Source organism: Callospermophilus lateralis, chromosome 5 (assembly GCF_048772815.1).
Source record: "Callospermophilus lateralis isolate mCalLat2 chromosome 5, mCalLat2.hap1, whole genome shotgun sequence".
In the NCBI taxonomy this organism is placed as follows: Eukaryota; Metazoa; Chordata; class Mammalia; order Rodentia; family Sciuridae; genus Callospermophilus; species Callospermophilus lateralis.
Genome location: NC_135309.1, coordinates 105,481,763 through 105,503,106, shown reverse-complemented (window position 1 = coordinate 105,503,106; position 21,344 = coordinate 105,481,763). Strand labels below are relative to the sequence as shown.

At 37.2% G+C, this 21,344-nt stretch overlaps 1 protein-coding gene across 1 annotated transcript in view; it reads right to left on the bottom strand.

Moving 5' to 3' along the window:
• Positions 1 to 15,361, bottom strand: part of Tbca (tubulin folding cofactor A) — a 66,810-nt gene extending 51,449 nt beyond the window's left edge. Inside the window, exon 1 of the mRNA XM_076857097.1 lies at positions 15,196 to 15,361. Within this exon, the coding sequence (XP_076713212.1) occupies positions 15,196 to 15,350 (155 nt within the window). The 5' untranslated portion in view covers positions 15,351 to 15,361. The remainder of the gene's footprint in view (positions 1 to 15,195) is intronic.
• Positions 15,362 to 21,344: the final 5,983 nt, after the last annotated feature.

Below are 21,344 nucleotides of genomic sequence, written 5' to 3'. Positions count from 1 at the left end.
CAAGATTCAAAAAACCTGCCTTAGGCAATTTGTCATAACCTGATCTGGGCTCATAAAGCATTGTGTCCTTAATTATAGGACTTTTGACTTTCTCTAACACCATGAGCTATTAGAAAACAGAATGTGTTATTCGTCTTTCAACATCCTATGACAACCCAATTTCATCCTTTTTGGAAATTTGTCAAGGTATAAAATGGTACAGCCAGGGCATTGGTGTCACTCAGTAGATGCTCTCATCCTGGCTGGACAACTTCCTAGCTGTGTATCTAGGCATATGACTTAAACTTAACTTCTTTATCTGTAAAGTGGAAACCACTGCAACTACTTTACAGATGTATTATGAGGGTTAAATGATACATACATAAAGAGCTTAAATAATGAGTAGCACACAATGAAACCTCAATAGGTTTCAAATAACATTGTTCCTCTACCTTTTTATGTTGCCAAAACAAGCAAAAGGAAAACAAAGGAGAGGCAGGAGGTGGTGAGAAGAGATTTTAGATGCAGAATACATTACTATTCAATAAATCAATTATTAAAGTGATTATCTTACCCTGTTCGGGATTTTTCTCATCACTCATTGGTTTCAAAGCAGTACTTGATAAATTAGAATTTATTTGTAATCCAAAATACTGTCTTTGCTACTAAAATAAGTTTAATTTTTGGTTGCAAATGTAAGTATTGTTCAAATGAAGCATCACTAATTTCACAGTTTTATTCATAAAATAGGAAGACACTAGTTTGAATTCTCACAGTGAGCACAAACCTGAACATCTGATATTAAGGAATACTTAACTAGGATATATCATGTGTTATGTGTTAAACAGCACTTATAAATGCTTTTAACTAAGAATTGGTGATGGTGTAACAATGTTACTTTGGATAAAAAATGAATAGCAAAGCTCTGGTGAATGGCGGTCAATATTTAGCATAGTACCTGACACTTACATGGTCAATAAATAGCTGTTAAAATAAATCTAGTAAAGGAATCCTCAGACTTAAGAAAATTCATCACAGTCTAGACTGGCAGTAGTAGCAGTATCTGACAGAGAACAGTAGTTCTCATCTCACATCTTTTCCCATCAAAATTGTTCAACTATTTATTGGAAAATACTTTTCCCTTGGGAAGAAAGACAAAGATTCTCAAAAGTCATGGCAACCACTTAAAACTTTTAGAAAGATGAGCTTTTGTATGTTTGTTCCTGGGGAAAGGATTAACTGTTGATGTCTTCAAGTTTATTGGTCACGTCTGTTCCAATGGCAGTAAAACTTCATATGAAAAGTGAATGAACCATTTTCATCCATTTGGTTCCCAACAGGGCCTTTCACCCTTTAGAAATATCTTCAACTTATCACTCAAGACATGTTTCACTGTTCCAATTATTTCTGATTTATAAAACCCAACGCAAGCAGGACCATTAAATTAAAACGTTATACTAAAATAATATGAAACAAGAAGTCACTTTAACTTTTTAGGAAGCATCTATTTTGGGATAAGGAAAGATGGATTGGTACAATACTATGTACTTGATCTTTAAAAAACAAACAAACAAACAAAAACTTAACCTAGTAAAAAACAATGCCCCAGGATTACTTTTAAAGTTAATTACTACCATAATAAACTCAATTCCTATGCCTAAACCTGCTTTTTAGCTGTTAACTTGGTAGTAATAATAAAATGAACTATACAAGGCAATCTCTCAAATAACAAAACATTTTGCTCACTTTTTCCTAACTTTGAATAGGCATAATAAACAACTGAAGAGCATTCTGTGTATGTATAGTTTTACTAGACCACTAAAAGTGTACTATTTGGACACAGATAAACACAGATTAGGTACTAAACTTATTTTCACTTCACAGAATTATCAAAGCCCCAAATTTGTGGTAAAGTCTTAATTTATCCAAATTATATACACTGCAATATTATCTCAACCAACATATTCTTCAACATTTACTTACATCATGCATTCTGCTTCTTCAAGACAAAATTGTTTTAAAAATTAAGTCAAAACTGTATTAGTATTATATTTGGAATTACTATGAAAACAAAGTATTCAACATAAAGCAACTTTAAAGAAATACTACAGAAGAAACATAACTGAACAAAAATTTATTCTAATTACAAAATAATTAATTAATAACAAAAATAATTAATAACAAAAATATCATTCTAACTTTCAGGGCAATGATGAGAAAGTTTACTTATGATATTTTAAAGGAAAGTATACTTTTATAACTCTCCTCATGAAAATATATACTCCTGTGAGTATAAAGATTTAAAATCTTTAAATATTTGATTTACATCTGAAAAATAATCTGTACTTAAATTTTACAGATGATAGCACTGAAAATTTTTGAAAAAAATTCTGACCTTACTATGTAATTTAAAAAGCAAAATCTAACAAACCTAATTTTCACTACTTTTTAACATACTCTTTGTGAAAATATATATTGTATTCCTCTCGTATCACTTCTAAAAAAAAAATTTATCACAATATAGTATAAAATTATTTCTAATTATTTAAGTAGTCAAAAACTACATGGAATCTAAACATATACAGCAATTAGCATTCTTCAAAAGTACTCTGGAAAATGTAATAGACCATAAGAATTAAATATAGTAGTGGCTATTAACAGTTCACTAATGTAACAAAAGCTTAGAAAAAACGAATATAAAAGTGTTAGTCTTTCTTTAAAAGGCTAATGTCTATTAACAGCTTAAAACAGGGCACAGTAGGGGGTTAATATGTTGTTGTCTGAATCACTTTCATCAGTTTAAGTACCTATTAGTCCTTATTAGCAATGTGCTGGCAAGGTGCTATTGGTCTTTTAAAGTTTTGTCTGCTTCTTATTCTATTTGGCTAGAGAGATACTTTGGCAATAATGTTTGAAACATGAAGTTTAGATCTGTATATTTATTAGCTTTTAGAATTTTAAGTTTATACTTGTAAATGTTTTCTATTAAAACTATATTGAGAAGTAATTTAAATTGTTCAGCATACCTGTATGCCTAATTTGTTTTAATATATGTGTGTTTGTTTTGAAACAGGGTCTCACTATATTGCCCAGACGGTCTTGAACTTCTGGCTCAAGTGATCCTCGCAGGTTCCCTAGTGGCTGCAATTACAGGTGCAACACCACACCTGGCTTATCTTGTAATTTTAACAATATGTAAAGTACTCTCCAAAATTTCCCTAAAAGGGAGAAATCAAGATTAATTTCCTCAGAAGCTAAAGCAACTCACATGTAAATCCTCCTAAATAATATTACTAATGCAAAACTCTTTATTAAACTGACTTAGTTTCAAGAAAAACCAATGGTTAATCTTGGATATCAAAAGCTTACTGTTTAAAAACTGAAATTCAAATGATCAAATGGCGCTGTAGGGGAGGCAGGGGACCCACCTCAGGGTCAAAGTTTACTGCACTTAGATTCAAGAACCAAACTTGGAATAAAATCTAAGACTTAAAAGAAAATAACAATTTATAACAGAAAAGTCATCCTGAGGAATCCATATCTGTAGACACAGTATGATTAGTAAGGTAGAAAGTTTCCAATTCTGGCTTCACTAATAACTAGCTGCGTAATTGTAAGAAAAATAATTACCTACCTCTTTTGTCTGTTAATAGGGTAGAGATGAACAAACAGAGAATATGAAATTACATAAGAATCTCTAAAGGGTACCTCATCGGCTCCACAATTTAGCTTCAAAAAGAAAAGATTCAGAAGTGAATTCAATTTAAGCAGTTTAGATATCTACAGGCATAAACTGTTCTTCTAAATTGTTCTTGTAATTTTTAATTATATAGAAAGTACTTTCCTTTAAAAACTAAACATACTTGGGTATTTCTTATGTTGTTTTATAGTTTAATTCTTTCCACTTATTAAACTGCATGTTAACAAAATTCTTTATTATTAGAATTGTAAAAATAACTCTTTGAAGGGCCATTTGTCAATATCTCTCACATATATACACATATACCCTGTGAGCCAGAAATTACACTTTTATGAATTTATTCTACAGATAAACCTGCATGTTAATAAAGCTACACACATATAAGGACATTCACTGCAGCATTTTTCAAAGCAGCAAAATACTTAAATAGAAAATGGCTTTTTTTAAAAAATGTGGTATATCCATATAAAATACTTGGTAGCCATTCAAAGGAATGAGGCTATGCTGTTGTATGTTCTAAATGCTAAATGAGAAAAAAAAAAAAAAAAAAAAAGGATGTGCAAAACAATGTCTACAGAGCAACTACCATTTGCTCTTAAAGATATAAATGTAAATACTTGTGCATGCACAAAATATCTGTGGAAGGACTCACACATCAAAGAGAAAAAAAAAAAAAAAAGAATAATGATGTTGGCTCCAGAAAGGGAAAGCTGGGAGGAGAGTGGACAGAGTCATAAGACTCACATTTCACCATGTATCTTTTTACACCTTTTGAATTGTGCCATATGTACATATTATCTATTCAAAATATTGTTCAAAAATATTTCAAAATATGCTAAATTAAAGAGACATGAAGAATAAGACATCATTTCTGTCCTCAAGGAACTTCAAATGTCAGAGAGAATAAATTAATTCATTTTACAAATTATACCAATGTCTTTTTTGTGCCAGGCCTCTGGTGATGTGTCCTTGAGCTCATGGAGCGTATATCCTAGTGGACACTAATGTATAATCTGATGTTGGCTTGAAGAGTCTAGTCCAAGTAAAGCAATAATTAGAAGGCAGACCTCTCACAACCTCAATTTTTATATCCAGAAGTTAAAACAGTCCAGGTTCCCCCAAATAAGCAGCACAGAAAAAGGAGTAGTGATAGATGTAAGCAGAAGCTATCAGAAGAAGGAATAATAAGAGGCACATTAATGGCTGACAATATCTCATTGAACTAAGAGATGGAAAAAATTTAAAGTAAACAAGATACCAAGTTATTATATAATATAGTTCAAGCATTCTCCAATTAAGGAATCAGTTATACTACAAAGATCTTTAATGAGATTTTCAGGGATTTCAGTAGGCATTTTTTCCATAGGAAAATTGTTATACCTCTCATTAAGCTTCATAAACTGTCCCTCAAGAGTCTATTTAATCCTATTTAATATACTTCCTAATAAGCTATTGAACCACTGTTCTCAGAATATTGTAACCATCTAAAATAACTATGCTTCTAATAAGGAAAAAAATGCTGAATTTGAACTTTGATGCAAAGAACGCCTCCTAATTACTGTAGTCCTTGTATTAAGTGGTGACTCTTCTAACTCCTAGAAAGCAAGTTGATTGGAAGAGAAGCAAGGATAGTGTTTGTGAGAATAAAAGGTTGGGATTCCAAAGCAAGACAGGTTTGCCTGCCCTTTCCTCCTCTTCTCCTTTTTCATTTCCCCTAATTGGAGAACAGCACTGAACTGGGTATAAGAATTAGGAGGTGAGGGGGAGAGCTGAGGAAAGATAACATTTATATCTTTTCCCTACTTCTGATACAAAGGACACTGAATCAGAGGGAAACTCAAGGACCAAAGCTAAGCCTAAAGCATAGAATAATTTAATTTTTTTTAAAGAAAGAGAAAGACAGAGTCTAGGGTTGTTGCTCAGTGATACAGTGCTTGCCCCTAGTTAAGTGTGAAGCACTGGGTTCAATCCTTAGCACCACATATAAATAAAATTACAAATAAAATAAAGGTAGCATCTCCATCTACAACTAAAAAAAATATTAAACACAGAGAGACAGACAGACAGACACACACACACACACACACACACACACACACACACACAGAGGAGGGAAGGAAGTAAACCCCCAGTAAGATCAGTCAAGGAAATTACTCCTTGTATCACACACAGGTCTATATAAATTAGGGATTATAGTAATTATATCAATTAATACTCTACTACAAGTAACTGTTCCAATTCAAGGAATTTAATCACTTTGGAGTTTTTGTTTTTTTTTAAATTGTGATTGTTGTTTTTCTTTTGTTTTCTGTCTTATACAACTAAAATATAGGGAAAACCTGACTTCAGTGTTGGCTGATCCATCAGTTCAAGAATATCATCAAGAAGTTTCTTTTTTATCTCTTCATTCTGTGATCTATAATACAAAATACCAGATGTCCTGTGCTAAAACAATTCTACCAGCCACAATCTGTTAAATGGAGAAAGTACTTCTGTCCCAGAATTGTAAGAAAAGATTTAGAAATTCACCCTATTTAAGTCGGCTTAAATCACATGGCCATCCAGTGTCAATTTCTATAACCAGAGAAATGGAGTATAGTTTTTAAAGTCAGAGGCCGACTCCTAAAGCCAAGGGTGAGGGAATTTCCTTCAAAGAATACAGACTATATATGTTGGGAAGAACAGTAGATACTAGAATGAAAATACAAATAGATATCAAAAGAAAAAAATATTGAAGAGGCAGCCAAAGAGTTCACTTAGAAGATATATATGCAATGAAGACAGAGTCATCACAAAATATTAAATACAACTGCTCATTTAAAAGATAAAAAATTAGTTGGGTATGGAGCACATGCCTGTAGGGCCAGATATTTGGAAGGCCGAAACAGGAAGGTCACTTGAGCTCAGTTTGAAACCAACCTTTCTCAAAAAAAAAAAAAAAAAAAAAGAGAGAGAAAGAAAGAAAGAAAATTACTAGAACAGAATATTGTTTTTACAAACAAATAAAAGACAAAGTTAGCTCTTGAGATCACTTCTATTTAACCCACTTCTTGAAATGCTGGAATGGTTTTTTAAAAAAAAAAAAAAACATGAAATTATCTTTTCTTCTTTTTGCAGTACTAGGGATTTAACGGGGGAGGGAAGCATTTTACCACTGAGCCACACCCTTAGTCCTTTATATTTTTTTTTATTTTGAGACAGGGTCTTACTATGTTGCCCAGGTTGGCTCAAATTTGCCATTCCATTACCTCAGTCTCCCCAGTAGCTGGATTAAAAGCGTGCACCACTATACCCAGCTAAATATCAATTTTGAGACCTATGCATTTCCTAATTCTAACTGTTCAGCTAAAAAAAGATATAAATAAATGACAATTAACAACCTGTTCTTGATTGTGATAGTGGTACTGGAGACAAGTAAAGATTAAAGGTATATATGGCTGCCAGATTTTAAACCTATAGTAATGACAATTACAAAACCATATGTTATTAGGTTTAAAAAAATTATAACATTATCAATAAAGAATTCAATCTTGCTCTAGAAACGCTATGACAAACTTATGAAATTAAGATATCATAAATTAGAATTAACAATAAGGAAAAGAACCATTTAAAAAGTGATATTGTTGACCTTCTTTGGCCTCAGATCCTAATCAACCCAGTGCCAGGAGAGTTTTCAGGACCCAGCATCTAGAGCTCCATCTAGAGGTCTCCCTCATCCCTGCCTTCCCACCCACCATATCTTGACTGAATGCATAATCCTGCAAATGGGTAGGGTTGTCTTTTCCAAAGATTGCCCTTTCTACCAAGTAAAACTCCCTGGTTGTCTAAGGTATATACACCGTTCTACACAGGAGAGAAGGATATGACTAAGATAGGGCTAGAGTCGCACATCTTTTTCCTTTTGTTCTTTATCTTTAGGGGTGCTTGTTTAAAAAGACAATCAAAATAATTTTTCCAAAGATGGAAATTAAGCAAAAACAGTATTAGAGTAAAATTAAGAAGTATATCAAACATTATTAAAAGATGTAAATAATAAAAGAAACTCTGATGCATGTAGTTGAGAATGTAAAATGAAATAACCCCTTTGGAAAATAGTTTGGTACTGTTATGGACTGAATGTTTGTGTGTCCTCCCACCACCAATTCACAGTATCAGGATGTGGGGTCTTTGGTAAGGTGTAAGGTCATGAGGACAGTGCTCTTGTGAATAAAACTAGTGCCTTTATGAAAGAGATCCCAAAGAACTCTCTAGACCTCTTTCTACCATGTGAGGATAAAAGAAGACAGCAATCTGCAACCTGAACAGGTCTGCACCAGAACCCAACATTTTGGCACCCTGATCTCAAGACTTCCAGGCCCCAAAATCATGAGAAATAAATTTATTTTGTTTTAATTCACAATGGCACTTTGTTAGAGCAATCCAAACTGATTCAAACAGCATTACCTTATAAAGTGAACAACATGGTTTGGATATTAAATGTCCACCAAAGACTACTTATGTGATGAAGGCTTAGTCCCTAGAAGATTGCACTATTTGGGAGGTGGTAGAAATTTCAGATGGGGCCTAGATGAAGGAGTGGGTCACTGAGGTTGTGCCCTTGCATTCATCTCACCATCCCTCCCCTCCATCTCCCCACCCCTCCCTCCCAGCAATGAGGTCAGCAGCTTTGCTTTGCCATGTGCTACTCACCATGATGTTCTTTCTACCTCACCACAGGCCCAAATTCAATAATCAAATGACTATGAACTGAAAACCATGAGTAGAAATAAATCTTTCCTTCTCTAAGTTGATTTTTTTCCAAAAATTTCATAACAGTGAAGGAAAGCTAACTAACACAATGAAACATTCCATAGTTTATTACCCAACAATTACATTTCTAGGTATACATTCAAGAAAAACTTGCATATCATTACCAAAGACATAAATAAAATTGAATACAGAAACACAGTTAATAACTAGAACAATCCAAATGCTCTTCAACAAATGAATGGATAAATTGTAGCATTATCACACAACAGAATATTATACAATAGTCAAAACACATGTATTGTATCTACATGCAAAAATATGCCAGAATTTTACCAACATAACATTGAGTGAAAAATAATAAATCCCAAAAGATGCCCTTCTTATGTAGTAAAAAAGTAACTAAAACTAATAACATATGTTTTAATAGTAAAGAAATGGTAGTATTTACTATTAAAAACCAAAAAACAAGATAATAGTAAATATAAGATTAAAACAGCAGTTACCTCAAATGGAGGAAGTAGCACAAAATTAGGAAAGCATTAGGTAAGCTATTATCATTATTTTAGATTTTAAGATAGGTGATGGGGTTCCTGTTATTAGTATATTACTTAAAAGTTCCTGCTATTAGTATATTACTTAAAAGTGGTTGAGCACTTGCCCAGCATACACAAAGCCTTGGGTTCCATCCTCAGCACCATTTAAATAAAAATATGTAACAAACTCAGTCAAATAACAAACAAAAGAAGGCTTTTCATAAACTAATAAATCTTTGTTCACCTGTTTTAAAAACAGTTTTTTAAAAAGTTTTTAGTGGGCTGGAGTTATGGCTCAGTGGTAGAGTACTTGCCTAACATGTGAGGCACTAGATTCAACACCACATAAATAACAAAATAAAGGTATTGTGTCCAAGTACAACTAAAAAAAAAGTTTGTAGTGCTATTCTTCCTAATTATAGAAGGAAAGAACCTGACTTACAGAAAAGTTCAGAGTAATTTGGTCAAACAAGTATATGTTTGGGGAATTTTTTTCCCATAAATGTGCCTTAAGAATTAATTTTAGCACTTTTAGGGATAAGTCTCAGCTAATGGGAAAATGTATATGTGAAATACTTTACTTACCAATAACAAAGTATTAGAGTGATTTTTTATCTTCTGTTAGAACCAAAAAATTCAAAATTCTCTGCTTCCATGTTTCATATTACCCAAGAGTCATTGCTAGTCATTCTAGTTTAAATTCTACATTCTAAACAAGAAAACATATTGCTTGGTAGTGGATCTTGATTCTATGCTCAATCATGAGAGCTTTAGTTTTCTCCCTTTCCAGCTAGAAGAGACATCTGATTGCCTCTTGGTATAGCTCTTGAGAGTCAATGCCTGCCAAGTAATTGGTACAATGTAGTAAAGAGCTCATCATCTGCTACTCACTGTGATACCACCTCTGACCACCACTTTGGAACTGGATACATTACAGAAATTTCAAAAAGAGCAAGCTGAGAAGTTGGTCATTCTGGCTGAATGTACTCCAATTCAAAATAAAGGGGTGTGAGTACAAGAAAAGATATAATTAGAAAAGCTTTGGGAAATAAATTATAAAGCAATGTCCTTAACTTTTTCTTATATTGTTTACCATATTTCCACCCACCTTTTTTTTTTTTTTTTTTTGGTAGTGGGGCTTGAACCCAGGAGTGCTCTACCTCTCAGCTATATCCCCTCCTTGCTATCTATCTATCTATCTATTTAGAGACCGGGTCTCACTAAGTTGCTGAGATTAGCCTATAACTTGTGAATCTCCTGCCTCAGTCTCTTGAATTCTGAGGTTACAGGTCTGCACCACTGTGCCCTATCCATCACTACTTTAAATACAGGAAGTAAACAAACAGCTAAAGCTAAGGGGAAATAATTTTAGGTTTACCTAATATAGGTGTCATTTACATTTTTCACTTTATATGTCAGTATAATACATACTGAACTAATATTGGAGATATTATATATCTTTTATGTTGATTTTAATTCCTCCTACAGTGTAGTGTGTATGTACATGTGTATATGTTAGTGTGTATAAGCAATACGCAGTTCTATACCAGAAGTGTAGGTATAAACAAACTTGGGAAGATGCCACAGTTTGGGAACAGGGCTTGCTTTATTAAAAAAAAAAAAAAAAAAAAAAAAATCAATACAATTTCCCCACAGGTTCATGATGTAAAATTCTATAATCAAGGCTTGTAGATTTGTAATTATGGTATGTCAGCTACATTTAAACAAGAGTGTTAAAAGATTGTTAAAGTTAAACTAACACAATTGCAGTGTGAATTGTCCTAGTCTCACTCTAATCTACTGGTGTCACTTTCATTTAATCAGAGGAAAACTATGGGCCAATGTCAGTGCTATTTCCAATGCCCTAACATTCTTTGTTCACATTGGATTTTAAACCATTACCAATATAAAATAGCTATAAAAAGATATATATAAGAAAGTATTTTTAATCAATTCATCCTGTGGTGGGCTAGTACAGCAAGCTTTATTCAGAGTAAGTTAGCTTGTATAAAAAGTTATTAAGCAACCATTTATGTTAAATGGATGAAAGCAGTTTTTTTCCCTCTTGCAGAAGAATTTCTTGAATTTACCACAAGTCTAATTACAAACTAAACTTCTTTCACAAACACAAATCCTACTTGGAAACCTATGGTGAACATAAGTCATTTAGCTCTAATACCACATCAACATTTAGAAAACATCAATTCTTTTTTGGCTTAAAACAACAGATAGGAAACGTCAATTCTTTATTTTCTTCCACCTCAGTGACATTACTTTCTAAATCATTACTACAGAAAAGGCTATTCTGGTGATAATTCATATTTATACCATACATTTAAGGTTTTTCAGTTTTTGATTGATTGATTGATACCAGGGATTGAACCCAGGGGTGCTTACCAGCTGAGCCACATCCTCAGCTCCCTTTTAAATTTTGAGACAGGTCTCGCTAAGTTACTGAGGCTGCCTTGAACTTTTGATTCTCCTGCCTCAGTCTCCCAAGTTGCTGGGATTATAGACATGTGCACCCAGCTACATTTAAATTTTAAGTATGGCCCAATACACAACTCACAGTTGTACTACCAACAAATAGCCTCCATACAAATCAAAGCACCCAAAAAACAGAACCATGCAAGCTAGTTACAAAAGAAGTAGATAATCATCCTGGTTTGCCTGGGACTTTTCCAACTTTAGAACTTAATGTTTCACATCTTGGGAAAACCCCCTCAGTTCCAAGAAAATTAGGACAACTGATGTCACCTAGATATTATTAAAAACAAAAAATCAAGTTTCAGATTTTAGAGTTTTTTCAGATTTTTGGAATATTTCCACAGACTTTACCAGTTGAGCTTTCCTAACCCAGAAACCAAAAAATGCTCCAAAATCCAACACTTTTTGAGTGTCATGTTGGCACTCAAAATGTTTTGGATTTCAGAAAATTTCAAAATTTTCAATTAAAGATGCTCAATTTGTACCCATGAGTTATATGTTAACAAAAGTTACTGCTCAAAGAAACTTTGTATAATTCCCCATTGGGACTATAGTGCACATATCTCTGATTTTACAGTCAGAATTAGCCCTCAAAAAAAGAATCCTGCTGCTGGGAGAATACTTAAGGAGCTCTGTAGGCCAGACGCTCAGCATCAGGCCAGTCTCATTGCTGTTCAACTCTCCTCTCATAAGTCACTCATAAGAAAATGAGACTTTTTCCTTATTACTAGTGACCTAATCTCTGTCTTGAAACCCATTTCCAGAGATCAGATCCTTTGCCTTTTTACTGTAAAAGGTAACAAAATTTCTCGAGGACCAGGGCACTGTGAGGCTTCAACCAATTTTTCTATCTTCTACCTAAAATACTATTTCTACTTTCCTTTCTAACATGGACTCTATTACTCATCCTTCTATCTCCTTGATGGCAAACACTATCCCCACCGCCACCACCACTATCTTATTCATTCATTCACTCATTCATTCATTGGGTTATCTCCTCACACTCAACCCACCTGTCCTGATCTCTTCCTAAAATCCACACTAGGAACTTTTGAATAACCTGAAGAGTTCTAACAGACCGGGTTAGACACTAAACTCTAAGAACCAACTCTTTCTCCTATGACCTACTCAACTGAACTCTAGCACAAATACTTGATTTTTTCCCACTTTCTTTCTCTTTTTGGCAGTCCTAGGGATTGAACCTAACCCCTCACACATGCAAGGTAAGCACTCTAACATTGAACTACATTCCCAGCCCTCTAAATTTTAATTTCCAGTGGCTCTCAACTTCTGGAGATAAAACTAAAGGAACTAGGGGATATAATTGATGACTTCAAATTTCTTCTAACAAATAAAAGTTGTAACTTCTAAAGAGAAAAGAGACCACAGTAAAGGAACAGTTGAGCAAAAAAAAAGGGTATTGAGAACAAAAGCTAGTTTTTAGAACATTGCTTTAAAAACTAAAGAGCAGAATCACTTTGATCAAGAACATGTCTGAATTGTAAAACTAATATCAAAAAGTCTTTGAAACCAGATTTGGAGGAAGGGGGGAAAGCATACTTTCAAAACACCTTTTATTATGGAAAATATTAAGTATATGTACTGAAGAATATAAAGAAGTCCCAAGAATTATTAGTAAATTGTCAAATCTGCCTCATCTATTTTTTTTTCTCCAGTGATATAAAATGTAGGTTTTTAAAAACAGGATGCTAAGGCAGAAGATGGAAAAAGCCATAGTAAAATAATTTTCAGGAGAAAAATAAGAGTAATAATATTTATGGATTCAAATTGTTCTGATCTAACCATCTAAGTGGCAAAATGAGTAACATAGAACTAAAACAGAAATTTTATGTTTAGAAAAAAAATTCATCACATTTTATAGTACATAAGGGACTACACCAAAATGTCAACAGAAAAACCATGAAATAAATGTATGATAGACATTTCCATTAATTTATAAGCAATTTGAGATTATGGCAAATTATGAAAGGGTTTCACAAAAAATGATAAATTTATTGAAGTACAAAGTATGCCAAAAGTAAAGTTTGATAATGTTCTATTATTGAAAATAAACTGAAAAGAAAACTGTTTCCAAACAGAGTGCTTGAGAATTCATCATTATTTAAATGTGTTTTCTTCAGAAAATATATATTATATAAACTACTTGAACTGAATACTTTTATAGATAAATCCTTAGGATGAGAAATGTCAAGGTCATATAGGAAATTAATGGGAAACCATCATTACAAGCCATTTCTCATGATTTCCAATCCAAAGAATTCTCCAATTACCCTGGTACTTCTGCCAGATATACTAAAAGGACATAACCAAAGTAAGTCTAAAGAGCAGAACTCTGGGTGAGGTGATGGTGTGAAGTACTTATATTTTCATATATACATCTCAAATTTCCTCCTATTATCACAAATTTTAATACTCTTCATTAAGGCATAATAGCTTAAAGTAGAAAGCTGTAGATCAGAAATCTTGTTTCATTTCTTTGCTTTATTACTAACTTGCAGTGTGACTTTGGACAAGTTTGGTTTCTTTTTTAAAACTTCATTAAACCTCAGTTTCTCATCTATTAGATAGGAATAGAGTATATTCATTAACATTTACTAGCCACTGGCTATTTGTCACTGAATTAAACAGTATAGCAGACATTTCTTGCAACCACTGCATGACATGGGTACCTATTTTACAAACGAGGTAAGAGAACCATAGTGCAAAGTAATATATTCCAGAGCACACAATAAAGGGCAGAATCAAAATCTGAACCCAAGCGGTCTCCTTTCCGAAAAGGGAAAGCATTTAAATCGTTTACACTAACACCTTATTGTCTTATTAATAAGGAAAGTTTCCAGGTGTGCGATGATATGCTAAAACTGAGAGACAATATCTTAGAAAGTGAACTTATTCTCTTCTGCCTTGTCCTAATCTGATGGAAATATCAATAAAAGAAGGAAAGGTGGGGCAACAGGAAGAAACTAGGTGGCTATCATCAGACAAATAACCTACCCCAACAGAGGTTGTTTATCTTTTCTCTTGGAATAATCAGTTTGATCTTCTTGAAACTGAACAATAAGAGTTTAATGAGCACTTAAGTGTCTACCAGCTGCCCTACCCATGAGAGTGACTTAACCTGTATCCCACAAGCTCCAGGGTAACCTCTGGCAGAGCGGAAAGGAGGCAGGTAGGCCATATAAGTTTGCAGGGTATGCTGGCCATTCATGCCCCAGTTCTCAAAGTCTGCGAGTCACGCCAGCCATGTTAGGAAGGCTCCGCCACGGTCTCTTTATAATGAGGCCCTGGCTTTCGGCGTGCCTATAAACTTCAGAATCTGCTTTCGAGTCCACGTGAGGACCAAAAATCGAAAGGGTCCGCTTTCCCACTAGCAGGGAGCCGCTGGGCGCGGGCGCACAGAGGTTGCGGACCAAGGCCCAGCCCACCCCCCGCTCCAGGCCGCGGCCCTCCACCCAGACCCGGCGCCGAGGGGCGGGGCCGCGGCGGACCCCCGCCGCCACCCGGACCGCTTTGCAGAGGAGATGCAAGGAAAGGGGAGTGCCGCGGTCCGCGGGCTCCAGCTTCGGCGCGCCCCGCTCAGTCCCCGTCGGTCCCCGCCCGCCGCCGAGCCCAGCTGAGGCCTGGAGCCCGGCGCTGGTCTCGGGCCTGCGCTCGGCCCGGCCTCTCGAGCCGCCATGAGGCGAGTAAGAGGAGGCGCAGGCGGCTGCGCCGCTCGCGGCTCCTTACCGCTTCACTACGCCGGTCTTGATCTTGATCTGCCTCACGCGAGGATCGGCCATGGTCCCTTGAGCGCTGTAGGAAGGAGGGGCGGAGATCCTGAATAACAGTGGAGGGCGATGGCGCAGGGGAGGCAGTTTTGTTGCCGTAGGCCCCGCACGCATGCGCAGGCCGGCGCGGCCGGGAGGCCTGGCAGCCGGGTAGCCTGGCCACACCTGTGGGGCTTGCGCCCCAACCTCAAGCACCTGGTTGGCGTCGAACTGCGCGCACTGTCCCTGCGGTCACCCTTTACCTCCTCGTGGAACCCGCACTCCCCTCTCTCCGACAGCCTTCCTTTTAGCGCGTGGACAGACCTCTGAGTTTAGACAAAAGTTACACTTTTTCGTGTCTCACAGCCTGGCCTTTGTGAGAAACTTTGGTCTGTCCCCCGAGAAATTGGTTTGACCCGGGATGTTGCTTTGCATGGTTATCTGCTTAATAGAGAAACCTAAAAACTATTAAGGATACTTTCGATTTCATTCTCTTATGTCAAATGGGGCCAAGTGCTGTATTTTAATGAAATAAACACCATCATGCACTCAGTAATGTGTGTGTTTGTGTCTTACCTTTTACTTAACATCTCTGCTTGTAGAAATTTCCGTAGATAATGTGACTTGCCAAGTAAATGACTGTAGGACTTCTTCAAATAATCACTACTTCTACTTTTTATTTATTTTTTTAATGAGCTCCAGAAAATGGTGAGAGAGCCTGAAAAACTTAAAGTCTTTTCATTTATAGTTCAAATATACACTATATTGCCACCTTTCAAGTTGTCACTTAAATACAGACAATATTCCAGGAGTCTTACATTGAGTCTGCATGCTATAGCTTTCTAAAAGAGAACGTGATTCATGTTCTGCTATATCTTAAAGCCTGCAGCATACAAAAGCTTGAGCTTTGTGGTCAGACAAACCGACCTACATTAGGGGTTCCACACTTCAGTGGCTATATGACACTGGCACTTATGCTGTTAACCTTCCTGCTGACCCACTTCCTCATATGGAGAATGAAAATAGTAATGCCCACTTTACAGAGTAGGTATGTTGGTTAAAGCATTTAGGTCAGTATATAAGGCATAGTAGATGCTCCACAACTTTTGATTGTTTTATATTTTCAAAAATATGTCTGTGGCATAATGTTAGAGTCTGTAAACAAGTCAGGATGGCACCTGGCATTTTGCCAGAGAAATGTTAGAGTCTGTAAACAAGTCTGGATGGCGCCTGGCAAAATACCAGAGGGAGTGGTTTGTGAAGTAAGGCCAGCAAGCCATTAAGTGTGGAGATTCCTTATTGGTTGACTGCTGTATCTAGTTTATGTTAATTAGATAAGCTGTGTGGAATGTATAAATACCACTCCTGTCCTATCAATGTACACAATTTGCTCTTCACCACCACCACCACCCCCAGCACCCCCACCACCCCCGTTATTTTGCTGCAGCTGGACCGCAGCAGCATAAATTGAGGTACACATTTGATCTCCTACCCTAAAAACTCCACTATCTTAACCTATAGACTCAAGTATACATTATAGAACACATAGACACAGATAAATTTGAGGCAAACATCTGTTCTCCACTGCCTGCTGGAGTTCCCCAAGGAATGTAGGGCAGAGCTTCCTTTGTTTTTTCTGGGTACCATCCCTCAAAGGTATCCACATAACTGTCATTACCCTTTCCAACACTTAATTCACTCATTCTCACTTTCACACCAGGCTATGGAAAGCCCTTCTATCCTTCCAGTATAAGACTGTTTATTTAAATCCAGGATCAAAACCCCAGAATTACCCAATGATTATTTTTATTTTTGGTATGTTTGTTTTAAAAACAATTGTTTAGATTCTTTGTGAGGAATGTGTTCACCCTCCTAATTACATTATAAGTAAGTTTAGAGGCAAGAATCTTGTCTTCTATAAATCTTCCTCCTCTAACCTCCATATGTGTTCTGCACTGAGCGGGTGCTAAATTCAATAAATATTGTTATCTGGCTGGCTAGGACACTGAAATACAATTCCAAGTGACATAGCAGAGCTGTGAAATATTGTGTGGGGGATAGTAGAAGGGACATATCAGCAAACTCACTAAAACAAAATGCTACAATGAAACAGTAGCAGCTGCAAAGCTCACAACAACAACAACAAAAATGGTACAGCTAGGGCTTTTGCTACTGTGAAGATCTTTTCTCCCATCAAGCACTGAAAATCATGTAACTGGGGAATGAGGTTGTGGCTCAGCAGTAGAGCACTCACCTAGCACGAGTGAGGCGCTGGGTTCCATCCTCAGCACCATATAAAAATAAAAACAAATAAAAATAAAGGTATTGTGTCTAACTACAACTAATAAAATATTTTAAAAAGTCATGTAACTCACCATGTTTTCCTTTTTTACTTGTTTCAAGCAATTCAGAGCTCTTTATGCGACTTTGCAGGAGTTTCTTAGACAAATACCGGTTCTCGTAAACCTGTACTCTGCCTCCATCCTTTTACCCCTTCTCTGTTTGAATTAGTTTGTATCTGTGCCTTTACTGTAAACAGTAACCAATAAAAGTTACAGATTTCTGTTGTTACTGCTGCTGCTGTGTGTGTGTTGCCCAGGGCCAGACCCTTGAGGACAGAGTGTGTAAATTATCTGTGTCTGTGTGTTCTATAATGTATGCTTGAAGGCAATAGGTTAAGATTGTGGAGTTTGGCTCTTACCTTTTAAGGTAGGAGATCAGATGGACTTATTCTGGTCAGGAGTTTAACAGTATTTATTGAGAACATTAATTCTGGTGCCAGAGATTAACTTACTTAACCTCTCAATGTTCCAGTTTCTTCATCTGTAAAAATGTAGATGATAATAATAATATTAACCACACTATAAGGTTGTTATAAAACTTAAATGAGTTAATATATATAAAGTACTTAGAACAGTGCTGGTACTTACCAAGCCCCATGTAAAGTATTTGTTCAATGACACATCTGGGAAAGAGTCACTCAATAAGAAACCATGAACATAGTAGGATAGAAATATAGAAATGTACATATTGTCATTAATGAGATTATGCTGAATTCCTCTTTGATAATTTCATATAAAAGTACCATGTTTCATTTATTCACCACAGCATCCCCACAGGCCTAGCATAAGTTGGTAGTCAAATATTTCTTGAAAAAATAAACTACTTTAACACCCCCCTACTGCTGAGAGCCATAGCCAAGTAGGAATGACGCATGGCAATTTCCTTGTCAGCCTACCCAATGTTGCTTAGAGGGAGGACTCTCCATTGTGGAAATAGGCTTGCCTTGGACTCAGGTCATTTGCAGTGACATTGCATGAATGTTTGAGAAAGGTGACCCTGCTCAAGGACCAGGGCGGATCTGGGTTTAGGGCGGTTCCAGGTTTAGGGTGTGGATCCTGCTGGGAATAGGGCGATTCCAGGTTTAAGGTGGATCCTGCTGGGAATAGGGCGTATCCTGCTGCCTCAGGTGCCCTCTCCTTGAGTTCCCATTGAGTTCTCACAGGATTCAGAGAGTATTTGGGATGCAGAGCCCGGTGGAGGTGAAGGATTTTCCCAGAACGTGCGTGTAGAGTGCCGGTGACAGTTCGAGAATAAAGAGTTGCTATTTGAATCTACAAGGTGTGAGTGGCTCGGTTAATTTGTGCCCAGCTAGACTGCGGCACACACTCCCCCCCCCCTTCAACAGATATCCTAGAAGCATCCCATTCTAGCAAGATGACTACTAAGACATCCCTCCCTTCTCTCCATCACACACACCCCATCTTCCTCTGGGTTTTGCTTTTTTGGGTCTTGCTTTTAAGAAAACAGACTGATGGAAAGTCATTTCAGGTCAGTGCAGGAGAGTGCTAACCACAGGGAGGCCTTTAGGATCTAGGCCAAGAGGTGCCTTAAAGCATTTGAAAAGGCTACAGAAAGCTGCTTTCCTCAGTGTTATCCCTAAACCTAGCTGAATTCTGTTTAAATATTACAATCTGGTCTCGGGTGAACTATAAGAAGAAGTTAACCAAGGACTCTGTATGGGGTGAGTTCATCAACATTTGAGATTGAGGGTGAAGAAATCTGAAAAATTCAACCTCCAGGAGTGGATAAATCTAGCAGAATGAGAGGCAAGTCCAGCTATCTCCACCCAGAGGGATAATTCTTCCATTACCAATCTTTGGGTGTTGGGGTAATGTTTTAATTAAAGAATATACAGATTCTCGGTATTCTTAAGCCTCAGGGAGTGGAAATGATAGAGTAGAGGAAAGCTGCATCCCAAACTTCACCTTGGCATGGGTTGAAAGCAGCAGGTGTACAGCTTCTCAGTGAGGTGGGTGAAAGAGGGATTTCACTAAAATCTCATATTGGACACCTCTTAAATCAACAAGACTTAGAGACTCAAAAACTTGAGTATAATAAACAAAGATGAAAGAATATATCAGAGCCAACTGGGCAGGTATTGTGACCTGCATGACAGTTTATTCCAGGGAGATAACTGGACCAGGCAATGAGGGGAGGGAGAAAAGACAGGCTGATACGTGAATGAAGAAAAAGCCAGGGTTTGGTGGACCAGCCTGAAAGGAAAGTGACCACGACACTTTGAGCGACCAAGAGATCCTTATTGCAGTGATGTCTGATTGACAGGAGAAAGAGAAAAGAGCCGGGGGGAGGGGGAGGAACTGTAATGCCATATTCGTGGGACCCCAATAGACCACCAGGAGCCAAATCTGATGCAATCACATAAGAGTCTTTATTGCAAGCTGGAGACTGGACTCACAACGTTCCCGACGCAGCAGTCCCAGGGAGTGAGTCCCAGTCCTTTGTTCAGTGAGATTTTATAGGTTTTGGGGGATACTCTAGGTGTCACAACATTACACAGCAAATCATTCCACACCGTGGGAAAATCAAACAACAACTCTTAACATTGATGAGCACATTCACTGGTGGGAACAAGTTGGGTAGGGGTGATTGGTTAGTACAAGAGGGGGATTTGTTTGAACTAATTGGCTTAATCCGTGAGGGGTGTTCATGCTAAACTACATGGTTTTCTAACATGTTATCAACCACCATAAACTACTGGGGGGTCATCTGGCATCCTAAGTATTTTGCCTGTCTCATGCTGATTGGAGGTTGCTAGGGGGTTGCTATGAATCCTCACCTAGACTGACTGAGTCAGGGACACCTGGGGCAGCAGCTCTCTCCTGTTATTTGTAGATAAACAACTCAGCAGGGTGGGTATGTGCCTAGGAGTGCTCTGTAGGACAAGGGTCACACCCCCTTCCTCTGGACTGGTCTTGAGGTAGAAGCTGTTTTCAAAAATGGAGTCATATCAGTTTCTCAGAACAAAGGGGGGGGGGGAGAAGAGATCGAGAAAAGAAAGTTCCAGCAGGAGAAGGTCTTATATCTCTTTTGCTGTGCTGCTTAAATCTAACAGGGTCTCTGGGTCTGCAAGCTGCCTTGTTGGTGTACAGTGATTGGATATACAGTAGTTGCTAGGGTGTCATTTTCTGCCCTCAGGCAGACTGGTCAGGGGCTAGATGTGGGTTTCCATTGCACCATAAGGTGGGAGTCAAGTGTTCAGCCTTGAGTGGGGTTGAGTGTTCAGACTTGAAGCAAACAAATGATAAGGAACCAAACAGCGAGGTTTCAGCCCACCCTGCAGCTAACATTTGTTCAGCCTGCTCTGCAATTAACACAGCCAACTTCTGGTGGAGGAAGACTGACCACAAGCAAGCTCAGCATGTTTACTGTATAAGTTTTATCATTAAAAGGGTTATTTTAGGAAAGTTTCTTCAAAGCAAGTGGAGCCAAGGTCATGAGAATGAGCAGCCCAATTATGATCATCAACTTGCGCCCATAACTTTCTACCCCTGAGCAGCTGGCACCTGGAACTCAAGGTCTAGAACTGAATAGCTCTGTAGCACAGAACCACCTATTGAAAAGAACATCACCATAGCAACTGAGCCATCCCTTTGGCAACTTCACATGGAGAGTTCTCCAGAAGGGCATCACCTCTGACACAGGACAGTTCAGAACCTATGGTTCAAGTAACCACTCCCAACAGACAGCCCCACCACCAGTACAGATTCCCCAGAGACAGGGAGAAGGAACATAGTCTTGGTATAGAGAAACCTGTGATCAAAAATA